This window comes from Sinocyclocheilus rhinocerous, unplaced genomic scaffold (genome assembly GCF_001515625.1).
Source record: "Sinocyclocheilus rhinocerous isolate Xijiao unplaced genomic scaffold, SAMN03320098_v1.1 scaffold705, whole genome shotgun sequence".
Taxonomy (NCBI): Eukaryota; Metazoa; Chordata; class Actinopteri; order Cypriniformes; family Cyprinidae; genus Sinocyclocheilus; species Sinocyclocheilus rhinocerous.
Genome location: NW_015630576.1, coordinates 1,356,877 through 1,372,028, shown reverse-complemented (window position 1 = coordinate 1,372,028; position 15,152 = coordinate 1,356,877). Strand labels below are relative to the sequence as shown.

The 15,152-nt window shown below is 38.3% G+C and overlaps 1 protein-coding gene across 1 annotated transcript in view; it reads left to right on the top strand.

Annotated features, from left to right (window-relative positions):
• Nucleotides 1-9,145, top strand: part of LOC107740640 (serine/threonine-protein kinase WNK4-like) — a 63,797-nt gene extending 54,652 nt beyond the window's left edge. Inside the window, exons 12-20 of the mRNA XM_016553128.1 lie at nt 1,145-1,318; nt 1,936-1,990; nt 2,250-2,378; nt 4,077-4,921; nt 5,606-5,711; nt 6,937-7,504; nt 7,969-8,174; nt 8,822-8,916; nt 9,064-9,145. Coding sequence (XP_016408614.1) covers nt 1,145-1,318; nt 1,936-1,990; nt 2,250-2,378; nt 4,077-4,921; nt 5,606-5,711; nt 6,937-7,504; nt 7,969-8,174; nt 8,822-8,916; nt 9,064-9,066 — 2,181 coding nt within the window. The 3' untranslated portion in view covers nt 9,067-9,145. The remainder of the gene's footprint in view (nt 1-1,144; nt 1,319-1,935; nt 1,991-2,249; nt 2,379-4,076; nt 4,922-5,605; nt 5,712-6,936; nt 7,505-7,968; nt 8,175-8,821; nt 8,917-9,063) is intronic.
• The last annotated feature ends 6,007 nt before the right edge of the window (nt 9,146-15,152 follow it).

Genomic DNA, 15,152 nt, shown 5'->3' with positions numbered 1-15,152 from the left:
ATATATATATATATTGTCGCGGGGTGAATGAGAACACAGACTCGGTACTGATCGAAAGAGCCCCGGAGGGTGATTTATTTGCCCACACACTGATCACACGTGCTCTGATGAATGGTGCTCGGTGCCCGTCTCAGCGTGGTGCTCGTGGGGTGCAGTGCCGTGGTGCAGATCCCTCTCCCAGGGTGCCTTCGGAGTCTGTGAACAAGGAGAAACAAGCATTAATTTCGCCTGGAGCTCTGGGGTGCCCTCCCGCTGGTGTCTCTTCTCCTGGCTTTTAAGGCCAGCGGGAACGAGCTCCAGGTGCGCCACTCATCGCGCACAGGTGTTGTGCGTCGGTGATCAGTGTGGCAGCGGCGTTTCCAGGGCGACGCTAATCTGGACTCGGGATACTCGCCACAATGTATATATATATATATATATATAGAGAGAGAGAGAGAGAGAGTTAAAAATTATATTAAATTGAAATAGAAAATAAATAGAAAAAACAAAATATATATAATAAAATAATTATTTAATATCTTTATAATTTCTAATAATTGTAATTGTAAATAATTTTAAAAAGTGAATACTTATACAATATATATGTAAATACTTATACAATTTCTACATAGTGTCTTTTTTATAGGAAAATGCAAAACATATTACAGTTGCCCCTAGTCAACAGAGGACAGAGATAAGGCAGCACTCCTTGTGAGAACTGCATTATACCGAGAGAAATGTTGATGTTTCAGCTTCTGTGTTTGCACAAACTCTGCAACCTCAAACCTACAGTGGAAAATCTATGCGCCATTTCTCTCATCTGTTCATCTAAAACATTTTGTACTGTAGCATCTTCAATTACCAGTGGAAAACCAGTCCTTATGTGTTCTTTGTGTTAGCTGTGACTAAAAGTTGTTTTGATCATCCAGTCCATGGCCTTGAGACTGGATTTAGGAGTCTTAAATATAGACAGTAGTGTTTCCCTTCGCTACATTATGAGTACATGTCTTTGTTCACTGCACTGTATCACTGCTCAATATTGAATTCCAGTAGCTTTGAAGGAGACCTTTGAACTCATTAAGAAACTCTGCTCAAAAGAGCACGCAAGAGGACTCAAAATTATATCAACCCAATTAACTTATCTGTCTCTTTGCACCCCTTTTAGGTACATAATGAGTTTATCCTACCTGGGGAGAGAGAGGGATTCATCCACCGCATGAGGGACATCATCCGTCGAGCGGAGGCCCTGATGAGGAGAGAGCCTTTGGAGCCACTGGGCCCCAGAGACACCGCTCGTCTGCCTTATCTGAGCGGAGTCGGCTCACTGTCTTCCTCACAGGTTTGTATCCAGTTTTTATAATTTAAAAGAATTGTATATTATTATATATTTATTATAATATTTATTTTATTTTTACATTATATATAGAGAGAGAGAGAGAGAATTATTATAAATATGTCTATATATCTATTGTATTTTAGCATTTTATAAAAATGTCTTTAAAAAATATTTTCAGTTAAATTGATCATATGAAGGCAAAAAGTTTAAAATGGTCCAAATGGTGGCAAAAGTTTGAAAGAAGGAAATGTTGAATATGTTTTCAGTGGTTTTTATATAAGAACTTTTATGTGTGTCTGGCGAGGGTTTGGAATTCAGTTGTTTACTTTGGGATTTTATATGTTGTGGTTCAGAAATCCAATCTTCAGATGTCATCAGATGTTTGAGACAACATTTAATGAACAAAGACACAGTGTGTTCCTTATAGTGATTGTAATAAGAGAAGTTAGTCATCAGTATTGAACAGTCATTAATAAGAAAGGCCTCTGCAACAGTGTGACTGTAGACTTTATTCGTGCTTGTGCGACAATCTTCTTATCTTTGCTCACATGTGGTCCTAACTTGGTCACTTTTCTAGATGGTGACGTTAATGTCAACGTGTGCTCTGTTTTTCTCCACAGCCCAATCTCCACACGCAGGGCCTAGCTCGCACTCACTCCTCCTCCTCGTTGCCAGGTAACGAACACACACACACACACACATGCAGATTGCAGACCACATACACACACAAAAACACACAAACACTCATCATATACAGTATGTGTAAAGTCTTTTCAATAGATAATTACAAACAAATGCTCAATGTGTCGCCCCCCAAACAAATCGTAATAAAGGCACTAAATAATGTATTAATTAAAATCTAAAAATGCAAAAAGCATATAAAAATGATAAAACTGCACATCATGATATAACTTTATTGTTGTATGTCCTTCAGATTACACTGCTGCCAGTATAGGGCCAGTGACCCGGGGTTCCTCACCTACACTGAGCGCTGACTTTTATGTTGATCCCGATGCCGTTCCACCCGTCCGGCCCCTGCGTTCACAGTCCTTCCACACTACAGGTACAACAGTAAATCACTTTCTCTTTCCTTGAATTTATGTGCTGTGCTTTTTACAATACATATTATTCCTAAGCAGCTCTACCTAAAATGATACCACATTGAGAATTTTTATTGATAATGGCCACAAGTCATAAAATGGTTACCAGTGGTACTTACTAAAAACTTGATGCTGAAATCTAATTTACATGAGGGTGAGGCTCAACATTTACATCCAAATGGTAATTAATCTACATGAAACTGAAAGCATAGCTATAAACTTGTTAGATCATGTAGATTCTGTCAGATTTACTGAATAGAAAGTGTTTTTGTGCCTGTCATTACGTGCAGCTTGAATCAAGCCCAGCAGATGTCTTTTTTCTTCACACAATAGGTCATTATTGCTCCATTGTTTTATGTTGTTCAATAAAAGCTTGTATTCCAAAATGTTGTTTTGATAAACAACTTTATAGTCTATTTTCAGTGTTTCCTGCTTTTGCACAACCTCAGGTGTCTCAAAATACATTAGTCTGTCAATCGCTGTATTAATTAATCAGATTTACATATGTTTAGATTTCTAACATGAAGCAAAATCATCTTTGGTCTCTCCAGGTAATGAGAGCTATGTTCTGTCACACAGACAATCAGTACAGTCCGGACCTCTTGGGGACGGTCAGTGTACGAGGGGCGTCATAATGAACATTCTCGCTCTTTTATCTTTCACTTGTGTCATTGTTACTCAGAGCACTTTTCCATGCCTATTTCTCTCTCTGCACACCATTAGCTGTGGAGCTACTGGAACAAACTCGATATCTTGTGTATCCCACTCTTCAATTGGCTTTCTGAACACCTATCCCCATGGAGATCAAGCTTTGACGCTAGTGTCATTGTTGACATATCTCGGGATTTGCTTTTGACACCTGCTGCTTCAAAATGAACAAGTAGATTTCATTACCTGAGAGAACAAAATACACATATTACACAGCCTGTGCACAGTATAAAAGCTCTGTTTCAAGATTGCCAGTTTTTCTTTTCTTGAAAGACACATATGGTGACAAATCATTGTGCCAATGTGTCTGCAGAGGAAGTAGAGGACTGGCACATGGGGTTTGATAAATGCTCCAATGTGGTTAGCTCCTCTGAAGTGAGGTCACATCCCAATGTGTGGCTTTATTTTTATGCCACAATGATGGTTATGGAGCCTTTTCAGAAGTCAAGCATGGCATTGACAGGTCAAAGTATGTCAGAGAGTCCAATTTTAATAAATGAATTCTTAGTTGAACAGTGAAAATTATCACACAAGACAGTGACAAAGCAACCGTTTTCCAAAAGTTTTCCACAAGAGTTGCTGATTTAAGCAAATAACCACATAGCGAATGATTTTATTCACAGTAACTTACAACATGTTTACTCGAGACAATCCCTGTGGAACAATCTGGAATTTAGAGCATAAAGGGTGACAGATCATGGCTTGTTCTTTGTGGGACTCAAACCTACGACTGCTTTCTGGTCCTAAGTTTTAACAACAATGCCACACCACTTCTTATAATAGCATCAATGGCCACAATGACTGTTGACAACATGACTAAGTTGAGAAGAGTTTAGCAGGAATGCCTACTAGCGATGAACACTACTACAACTTGGCAACCAAGGTTGCTATGTGTTTGTGTATTGTACTTAACCCAGTGTTTATCTCTTTCTTCCGATTTCCATTTTCTTCAGGTTCCTCTCAGAACTACCAGTCTTTTGCGCCCAACTACCCACAGTACTCCCACCCTGATGTCCTGCCACATCTCCTGCCAAATTACGCTCACAACACCCACTTCGCCTACCCCTACCAGATTGATCACGCCTCCCTCAAGAGTCCTCTCAACCCAAGCAACCCAAACTTTTTCTCCTCCTCTTCGTCCTCTTCTGTTGTTTCACCGGTTCAGCAGTCCGCCGAGATGCCAACTCAAGCTGAAACCAACAATCTGCCACTTTCAGTTGCCCCTCCACCTGGTCCGCAAGCTGCAGGCATGTGGCCACTGCCTTCCCAACAGCCCCTTATTTCGCTGGCCAGTGTTCTTTCTATGGCTATGAACTTTGCACAGTCCTTTATACCCCCTGGATCCATCCCACAAGGTTTCCATCCACAAATGACCCCTCAACCAGGGTATGGCCCTATGTATCCAGCTCAGCATGCGAGTATGAGCAACGCTGATGCTCCGTACTACCAGGCGGCACAGAGCGGCCAGTATATGGATATGTATCAATATCCTGATGCTCATATGCAGGTTCCGGCACCAGTTCCCGAACCTCACAAAGGGGGCCAAACAGCATCTCCACCAGTAGTCCCTCTTAGGGAGCCAAGAACAGGCACGGCCCCTGAGATTAAACAGCCCATAAACCCAAACCCCACAAACCCAAGCTCTTCTCCAGGGTCTAGAAGTAGCCCACTGGCAGAGAGCCAGTCTAACCCCATTGGGCAGCTCAGAGAGTGGGCAGACAGTTCAGCATCAAGCTCCCGCACCCCATCCAGCACAAGCTCACCAGCGTCCTCCACATCTCCGAGCCCGCAAAACACTGTAAGTGTTCGAAATAACACACACAAAACAACTTTTAACCTAAAGGGGTAGTTCAGCCAAAAATAGAAATTCTGGGGAAATTCTTATTTACACTCATATCAAGCATAGCAAACCCATATGAGTTTTTTTTTCTTCCATGAAACACAACAGGAGAAATATTGCAGAATCTTCTGGCTGCTCACGAATATTCAAACTTAGCATCTCATGTTGAGTTACAAGACTTATTGGTTTTTATTGCATTACAGTTGGAATATAGCCATATGTTTGGGTTGTTTTTTTGAATATTTTAAACAATTTCTCCATTTGTGTTCCACTCAAGAAAGTAAGTCTTTCAAGGAATGACATTAGTGATTAAACAATGACAAAAGTTTCTTTTTTTTTTTGTGGGTCTGTCACTTTAAAGACTTCTAAAAACAAACCTGTTCTTCTAATCTAAATGTGTACCATTCAAACAAAGACATGCATCACCACAAGAACGTCTTTTAAGTGTTTCTGTCAACATAAATATGAGGTTATACTATTAAGTGGAGCATTCCTCTCAGACGTCTTTGTAAACATACTTAGACAAACCTGTTCTGAACATGTACAGTATTGTGGGTGTTGTCTGTTATTACATGTCTCAAAGCACCTGTAGAAGGACGTCTAGGGTTAACGCTTTTATTAATGTTTTTCAACTTGTTTTAGGTGTCCTCACCTGTCTCAAGGTCCTCCCCTACTCTATCCATGTCTCTGGCAGTGTCTGAAACGAATACCATCGCAGCCAAATCTAGACTCTCGCCTATATCTGAAGGTGAGTTGCACTCTTTCCATCTGTCACACACGTACACACACACCCATAAATAGTACACACCCTATATTCCTTGTACACAAAGACACAGAAGTACATGAAGGTCACACAACCAGGCAAGAATAAAAATATTTACATGCACATACACGTCCATTATTACACATGCACACACATAAACACACTTTTGTGTGCTTTCAAGCTTTCTATTTACCAAATAAACCTGAAATTGTATCACAGCTTTTCAACATTAATAAAAATGCTACTTGAGTACCAAATCAATACATTGCACTGATTTCTGAAGGATCATGTGACACTGAAGACTGAAGTAATGATTCCTGAAAATTCAGCTTTGCCATCACAATAATAAATTACATATTAAAGGGGTCATATGATGCGATTTCATTTTTTCCTTTCTCTTTAGAGTGTTACAAGCTCTTGGTGCATAAAGAAGATCTGTAAAGTTGCAAAGACTAAAGTCTCAAATCCAAAGTATGTGAGGGGCGTAACATTTCCATCTCACGCTTGAGGTATTCGGCTAATCACAACGCACTGGATAGCTGGCTAATCAGAGCACACCTCGCTTTTCAGACCGATTAGTTTTGTAAAAATCGACGCGTTTCAAAAAGGCGGGGCATAGAGGAGAAACAATAATGTACAGTATGTGGAAAATAATGTGTTTTTTTAACTTTAAACCGCATAAACACATTTCATTACACCAAATACACAAAATAATGTTCTTTTTAGCAGCATCATATGACCCCTTTAAAATAAATTAAAATTGTAAACAGTTATTTAAAGATGTAATAATATTCCACAATATTACTGTTTTTATTGTATTTTTGATCAAATAAATGCAGCCTTGATAAGCATAAGAGATTCATTTAAAAAAAAATACAGTATATTTAACAAATAATCCGTAACTTCGAATGATAGTGTACTTTAAAAATAAACATTTCTGTAGTGTCCAACTCAAACTCAGTTCCTATAATTGTGTATCCAAGGGCTAAAATGAAAATACACAGCTGCCATCTATTGACTATAGAAGCTTGTTGCATACTAAGCACATTGTTCAGTTAGTTTTGATACATTTGGTTTTTCTTTTTTTTTTACCACTTTACTACTCATATTTTGTTTAGAAAATGTAAAAAAAAAAAAAAAACTGTTTTTTTATTATTATTGTTTTGCTCTTTACCATGTTAAAAAAAATCAATTGTCACCTTGTCCACAGAGAAAAAGTCTATTGTCACAGTGGGACGGTTCCAAGTCAGTCCAAGCAAGGAGATCCCCATTCCAACTCCCAGCCCGACTCCCAGCCTGACGCCAACTCCCACCCCTACAGCTACGCCCACATCCATACCGACCCAAACATGCCCTACAACAGTTCCCCAAGCCACGCCCCCCACACACAACAGCCAATCAGACAGCAGCACAGACGTACAGGCAGAATCAGAAAGCAGTCACAGCTCTCTGAATGAATCCCCACCACTTATCCAACCACCTAGTGAGGCTTTGTGCAGCTCAGACAGCGCCCCTTTGTGGACTGGAGAACCTAAAACACCGGAGAGAAAAGTTGGAGAACCAGACGAGGGACGAGGAGGTGAAGAAGGGGAGGAGGAGACAGAAAGGAGGCGGCGGAGGATAAGTGTAAGTTTGCTGGAAAGTTCAGCCGGGAGTCCTCAGTTCAATCTCAATCAGCCGTGGATGAGCTACACACGCAGCACGTCGTACGCCAGCAGCGACGAGACAGAGAGTGAAGACGAGGGAATGTATGAGGAGCTACAGGAACTCAGAGAGAGGTGAGCCTGTACTGTGTTTTGTGGGTTGCTTGAGGTACACTCCTGCAAATCCCTGTATGTTTTATGAAGTACTTCATCAAATTCTAGCAGTGAGCCTAAGCATAAAGTCTAACTTGTGAAGCAGCTACTGTAACTCTTATAGTTTAGACCCAAACCATCAGTGTCCATTATAAATTTAATCCCAAATGTTTTATTATCTAACATGTCCGAACATGTTCAGTGCTGTCAAAGTTTTCAAGGGTGGAAAGATCTGATGGCATAATGCAAAAATACAGAAAATCAGAAAAGCACTTTCACAGATTATATCCTATGTTATATTGCTGAATGAGATCTAATAGGTTATCAGTAACTTATTATTAAATTGTGTATTAACTAAGTGGGTTCACATTATTTTGTGATTGTCACTTGAAGCTTTAAAACCACTGCCTTGTTGTTGACTTCCTGTCCTTCTCCCTCTTTCTCAGACATGTGGCAGAGGTTCAGGCTCTCCAGGCCTCTCAAAAGCAAGAGATCGAGGAACTCTACAAACGGATGGGTAAAGTGCCCCCTCCGGGAATCGTGTCTCCAGCGGCCATGTTGTCCAGCCGCCAACGTCGTCTGTCTAAAAGTGGAGGGCACCCAAGCTCTCGCCGAAATAGCCTGCAGAGACTGGACATACTGCCCCCTACAGGTACCATAGGAGAAGTTACAAATATTTTACTGAATATTTCAACTTGGAAATGTGTTCACAACCTATTTTGTACTGAAACGGGATAAAACAAAACAAAACAAAAAAATACTGTATATCTAGGTAGGGACTTAACTGTATCCATTTGGAATTGACTGGATCATGAAAACTGGGTGATACATGTCGAAATGAAGTTATTGACGAGGTTGAAAAGTAAGAGGTCTTGAGGATATCAGTTGCATTTAAGGTTTCTTTTGAATAATATTACAAGAGAAAAAATTTCTTTGGCATTTGGAATACTCAACATATTGGCGCCATATTAGTTATGTGATTCTAAATTATATTTTTACCAACTTTTTATCGACCAACATTTTATTTTTTTTATTGTCCACATATTTTAAGATTTAGTTCATCATCTAGCACTCACTTAAAGGGATAGTAGTATATAATATGGCCCTTGGAGTGAGTTGCTGTGTGCATTCATTTCTCAAAAAAGGTATGACATTTATTAATGTTACTTTGTTATGTACCTTTTTATAACAAAGTGATATAGATTTATAGTATCGGCCATTCATCAGTTATAGATTACTGCTTAAATGGCAGTAACTCATATTTAAGTGTTAATGTAATTTCCACAAACACACTTTCAGGTATCATACACAAGAACTCAGTGAGCGGCAGCAGCAGCGGTTCACAGGAAAGGACCAGTAAAGGAGTGACCTTTGCCTCTGATTATACCAGAATTGTGGGTGATAGCTTCTATTTGCTTTCATTGATTACTACCTTTCTATACCTTCGTAACCCGTTTTGGTTTGTTCTTTACTCCTGCTAATGGAATACACAAGAGAGGAATGTGACATGCACTGACCTTCCTTTTTTATCTTTCTGACAGTGATTTCGTTTTCTAAGGAGCCCTTTGGCCTTCGTACTCCTCTCCTTATGGACTGAAGTGACACCATTGCTTCCTCTGATGTGTGTGAGCACATGTTTGTGATGTCAGGAAAGGAGTGTGTGTGTTCTTCACAGACTGTGTTGTGAATATTTTTAACCAGTATACCTCTGTTCAGTATTCTAAGGATGATTTACTTACCTAGTGAGCTTTCTGAAGAGACAGGACACTTGGAAGCACAGACTTTATATATGAATCTTGTTTAGAGATGTGATGCAGTTGATCTCAGCACGGAGTTATGGAGAAATGCCCACTCATTTGCAGCTATAGCACCCCTAGTGGTTGAATGTATTAATTGCAAATGTGTTTTCACTTATTAGGCAGTCCATGTGGTTGCCCTCTATAATTTTGTCAATTATAGATCAACTGGTCAGTTAATGTTTTATTCCAACTCCCAGGCCGTCATAAATACCCGAAAGAATCGGTACTGTAAACAACTTTATTTTCTCTTTTGCAAAAATGCAATGCAATTCAATACATTCAGTCCTTATAAAGACTTTTAGGCCTCACTGTAGGTTTGCTTTTAAATAAACAGTATCGTGTACATATTTGACAAATTGTAAAAATGTTCATCATGGATTACAGCACATGTGTGACTTTGTTGCTACAATGTTTTTGCACTCTCAATAATTGCACAACATATTTTTCTGAACTCCCATGACTCGCAGTATTGACATTGATTTTGTTTCTTTTTCCATGATACAGATCTCTGATGCCTCAAATTTATCTAAAATTCATGTAGATGTTGTGAGTATCCACATCGTAAAAACATCAATGCTAATAATAAGCATATTTAAATGCACTTGTCAGTCAAGTCTCATTTAGATATTATGCTAAAGTGACTGAATAAATGAATTTCTGGAGGTAACAATCTATCCAAAGTATCTTAAACCAAATTTTAGAGAACAAATAGGGGACAATCACTTAAATAAATCTGCCTTCAGTTCATTTAATGTCCATAATGCCATATTTTTGTAAATTGTAATTATACATTTAGTTGTATTTTTAGTAGGTACTGCTTAAGAATTTAGTTCCTCCCAATGTTAAAACTTAGCATGTAGTGTGATTTCTTTAATGGCTTTTCAGCTTATGGCTGCCTAATGTTTCCTATATTTGAAACTTTTTTGTCTTAATGCTTTTCCCCTTTGTTATTCGTATTTTAGTTAATAGAGTGTGAAATGAAGATGTTAACTCGTGTTTTCTTAATTAAAAGAAGAAAATAGCTAACAACTGACACACCACACTTTTCTTCAAGGCAGTAGATGCCACAGATTATCTGTATATAAGGACACTAATGAATTGTGACGTGTGGAGTCTCAGTTTATATGCTTCGGCCTATGCAGCGATGGTACATATATATGAATATGTGAAGACAAACATAAACATATTGACAACTGAGAAGCTGTGAAGTTTGAACAATTGTTGCCTTAAATTATCTGCATTTGATTAGACAGCAGGTGTGTTCTACTGCATAGCGAGAGAAGATTTATATATAGATTTAGGTATATTTAGATAAAGAGATAAGCTGTATTATATTATGTGAAAAACAATTTGTACTGCCATGCAGATTGTGCCTTTTGTTTTTTTTTTTACAATTTATTCTTGATTCCTGGATGAAACATCATTGTTGTAAATGTACAAATAAATAATGATTCACAAACAACCAAATGTTCTCAAACTGTGTGAACATGTCACATACACTGGGGTCCAAAGGCCTGAGACCACTAATGAAAATGCTTCTTTTTTTTTTTGCTTTTCCCTCCAATTTAATAAAACATTTTTCAAAAATTATATAAATTATGTTATTAGCATAACAGTATAGTTTAAAAAGTAGAGTTACCGTGTCTTTGAAGGAATACCTCACTTTTGTCACAAATGTGTTTGATTGGTTACCTAGAACAGTGCAGAATCTTAAAGGAACCGTTCACCAGAAAATATATTTTCTAAAAATTTGCTCACCTTCCAGCCATCCAAGATGTACAGTAGATGACTTTGTTTCTTCATCAAAAAAAAGGAGAAATTTAGTTACGTCACTTGCTCAGCAATGGATCCTTTGCAGTGAATGGGTGCCGTCAGAATGAGAGCCCAAACAGCTGATAAAATATTGTGAAGCAAAAAGCTGTGTAAGAAACAAATCCATCATTATGAAGTTTTTAAACTGTTGCTTCTTGCCAAAATACCAGTCCCTAATGTTTCCTTCAGGAAAAAGTCCACCCCCTGTTGTCCTCTCACAACAATATCCACATATATGTTTAGAGCTGTTCTGGAATTTTTGCTTGTAAACTTGCTTGATCTGTTCATATTTCTCTCCTGATTCAGACAAGATAAGCTTTTCACTGAAGAAAGCAATATTATGGCTAGAGGACTCATTTTAGCCGGAAGCAACGTTTTGAGGTTAAACATGTTTTAATGATGGTTTTATTTCGAACGCAGAGCTTTTCACTTCTGAAGATGTTCATTTACGGACTGGAGTCATGTGGATTACTTGGTGGTGTTTTTATCAGCTGTTTGGTCTCACATTCTGATGGCACCCATTCACTGCAGAGGATTCATTGGTGAGCAAGTGATGTAATGCTAAATTTATCCACATCTGTTCTGATGAAGAAACAAACTCATCTACATCTTAGATGGCCTGCAGATGTGTGGGGTTAACTATTCATTTAAATATCATTACTTTTATATCTCATACTGTAACTTTTCAAATGTAAAAGAAAAAAATCCATGTTTAAAAGGGAACTATTTATTTGCATTCAGCTGTTTTTACCCCCCTTTTTTATTCTATCCATACAAGAATGTTCTGCTTGGCGTTGAGCAGCTGTTATTTGTAACTGCATGCATTCCCCAGATAGATCTGCAGACTCAGCCTCACCGTCCAAAAACATAATCTTTACTGGCCCTTCTATTGTAGGACGAGGAGAGCGATATTTTTACTACATATTGTTCTTAAACTAGGTTGATTCAGGTCATCATCGCATTGTGTAGCATGTACCTATGTATACTGCAAGAGAGCCAAAGAGCAATAAACCAAAACCAGCTCCATCCAAAGACAACATCGGGGACTCGGTTGCCTGTAGATTGTTCCCTCTTTGTTTAATGATCCAGTTTGACAGTAGGGTGGTGGGATGTTGGCCATAAAATCATGTAATAGCTTGAATATGTCCTTGTTTGGAAATGAGCCTTCTTGCTGCTCTGTTTATGGTTTCAAACAGTCGTATTGGCCAAAGCACAGCTGTAAAGAAGAAAAATGAATAGAATTTCTATTTATTCAGCAGAAGGGAATGACTGGGGATAATGAACTCATGCCTTAGTGTATTGTTGCATCAGTATAGAAATATGGGTTGTAAAAAACATCTGTGAAGAACAAAACTATATAAATTGGTTTGCTTTCACATCACGGCCACTAGAGGTCAGTAAAGATTCTCTTTCCATCTTTAGTTTGCTCATAGGGCAGAGGCAGGGCGTAGCAGTCGGTGAAAAAAATGACGGAGTATATAGGACCCAGAGGCTGAGAGGGGCCCGACTGAGCCCCCCTCCCCTCCACTAAACGTGACTGAGGTTCCATAGTAAATTCTGTGCAATGGGCCCAGAATCCCTAGCGACTCCACTGGGCAGAGGTATCAGTCACTGCATTTCAATTGGCAAGAAAATTTAGTAGACAAAAAATTCCAGATAACATGAGCTGTGGCAAATTATAAGCGATCTAGGAGCTTTATACAACTTTTTACAGCAGATGCCATTGAAAACGGGGTAAGTCTATCACTCACAGCCTCGCTTTCATACCTGCTGTTCTGAATAAAGTCAATAAGTTTATTAATTTAGCAATATGCTAATGAAAGCATATGTTTGAAGGAAGTTTGTGAATTAAGCCACAATTTTATGATGTGGTAGAATGTTCTAATTTACTGTCCTCAAAAATATAGACTTTCACCAAGTCAATATACTTGTAGTGCGTAGTATAGTATGCATATTGGGAAGCAGCCAATGTCATGGCTGACATGTTAATAATTAAACAGTTAAAAATATCAGTCCTGATGCTGTTACAAATCATTTGCAGACATTTAGAATGGGCACTGTTGTGTACCTAAGGTGAAAAATAGGCATATATACGTATACACTACCTTTGTAGAATGTTTATACTATCTTAAAGCATATTGATTAAACATTAAAAAGGTTTTTCTTCCATCTGCTCTATTCCACATTTAATTAATTTAAAATTAATCAAGTCGGTTAGGGGCAAAACGGCACCATTTGTCACAATGAGACTGCCAGCTATGACACTGTCTGTGAATACTGTGGGTTAATCCAGACTTGATGTGTTTCACAGCGTTCTCCTCCACAACATCTCCAATCTGACAATCTGCCACCCTTAAAAGACACACGTGGCCCCATTCTCTCCTTCATTGACTCCATGTGGTCACCATGGTAACCCAGCAGTGGCATTTTCTAGCGCTGCCACGGGGGGAATTCCTTCTTTTTGGCACAGAATATCTTCAGGGGGGCTCGCCTCTGATTCGGTCCTTAGCAACCAGTCGTTAAGCCGCCTTGTTGCCATGCGAGGTGTACCACGCAAGAACCTTTCCTAATCGCCTCCGCAGACACTTGCAGATATGCACAGCTTTTATATGGAATTCACAGAGAGTGTTGTGTTAAAGGCCAGTATGAGCCACTGATGGTTGGTGGCACTAACCTCACACCTCCAACAGGTCACCTGCACTGCTGCTTATGCCAATGTACATATATAATATATACACATATGTGTTTGTCTATATAGTGAGTGTAGGTATGTGCATATACACTATATCTAAATATTATATAAATTGGTGTGTGTGTGTATGTGTGTGTGTATATATATATATATATATATATATATATATATACTGTTTTCTCCAGAGCTGCTTTATCGCCGAATCGACTTTGTTTCATAATGAATTAATTTTGCAACATTTTCACTGATATTGAATTTTATTAAATCAACATCAAGCTGACACAAAGTGAATAATGAAACTTTTGTGTGCTATAAAATTCCTTATGGCTGAATTGAACTAATTCATTCGTAAATATTAACTTTACAAAGTTATTGAACTGAATTGTCTTTTTAGAGGTAAAGTTTTTCATTAAATAAAACTGTTTTTGTACAATTTTTGGTTGCATTTTATTTTTTTATTTTTCTTCATGTAATTACCTACTTTTTATAGTGTTTCATTATTACTGGCCAATGAAAGTTTAGATTTTTTCAAGTTTTGAATGATTTTATGGTTTATTAATATTAATAAAGGGAGACATATTACACTTTTATAGAGCAGTCTAGTCTATATAATGTTTGTTGGCTCTATTTTAGGTATTTCCATAGCTAGTTTTGGCCAGATTACCCATTTTAAATAAGGTATAGACCCACTAAATGAACGGGTCCAGATCGGATCCGGTCCGGATGAGTTACTTAATCAGCGGGTCCTGATCGGATCCGGTTCGGATCCGTTTCTTTATCAACGGGTCCGGATCGGATCCAGGCCGGATGAGCTACTTTATTAGCGGGTCCGGGTAGGGTCTGGACCGGATTCGGCTATATATAATTTGAGTTTGTATATATAAATAATGTTTTTGTATATATATGTAAAAAAAAAAAAAGTATATTTTTCGAAGTTGTCAATGAAACAAAAATAATTGGAAAACATTTTATAAGGAAATACAATTTCCATCTTTTTAGTTCAAAATATCATGTTTTATTCAGTGCATTACTTGCCATTTCTTTGTTAATAATTGTGAAATTTATTAGCAATTTCTGAATGAAAGTTGTTTAAACAATTTCAACAATTTGTTTTTTTTTTCAGTGCATGTGCACAATATGAACATCTACTACAGTACACGATACTATACTCTATACCAGGGGTGGCGAACTCCGGTCCTGGAGAGCCGCAGCCCTGCAGAGTTCAGCTCCAACCCTAATTAAAATTCACCTGCCTGTAGCTTTCTAGTAACCCTTCAGACCTTGATTAGCTTGTTCAGGTGTGTTTGATCAGGGTTGAAGCAAAACT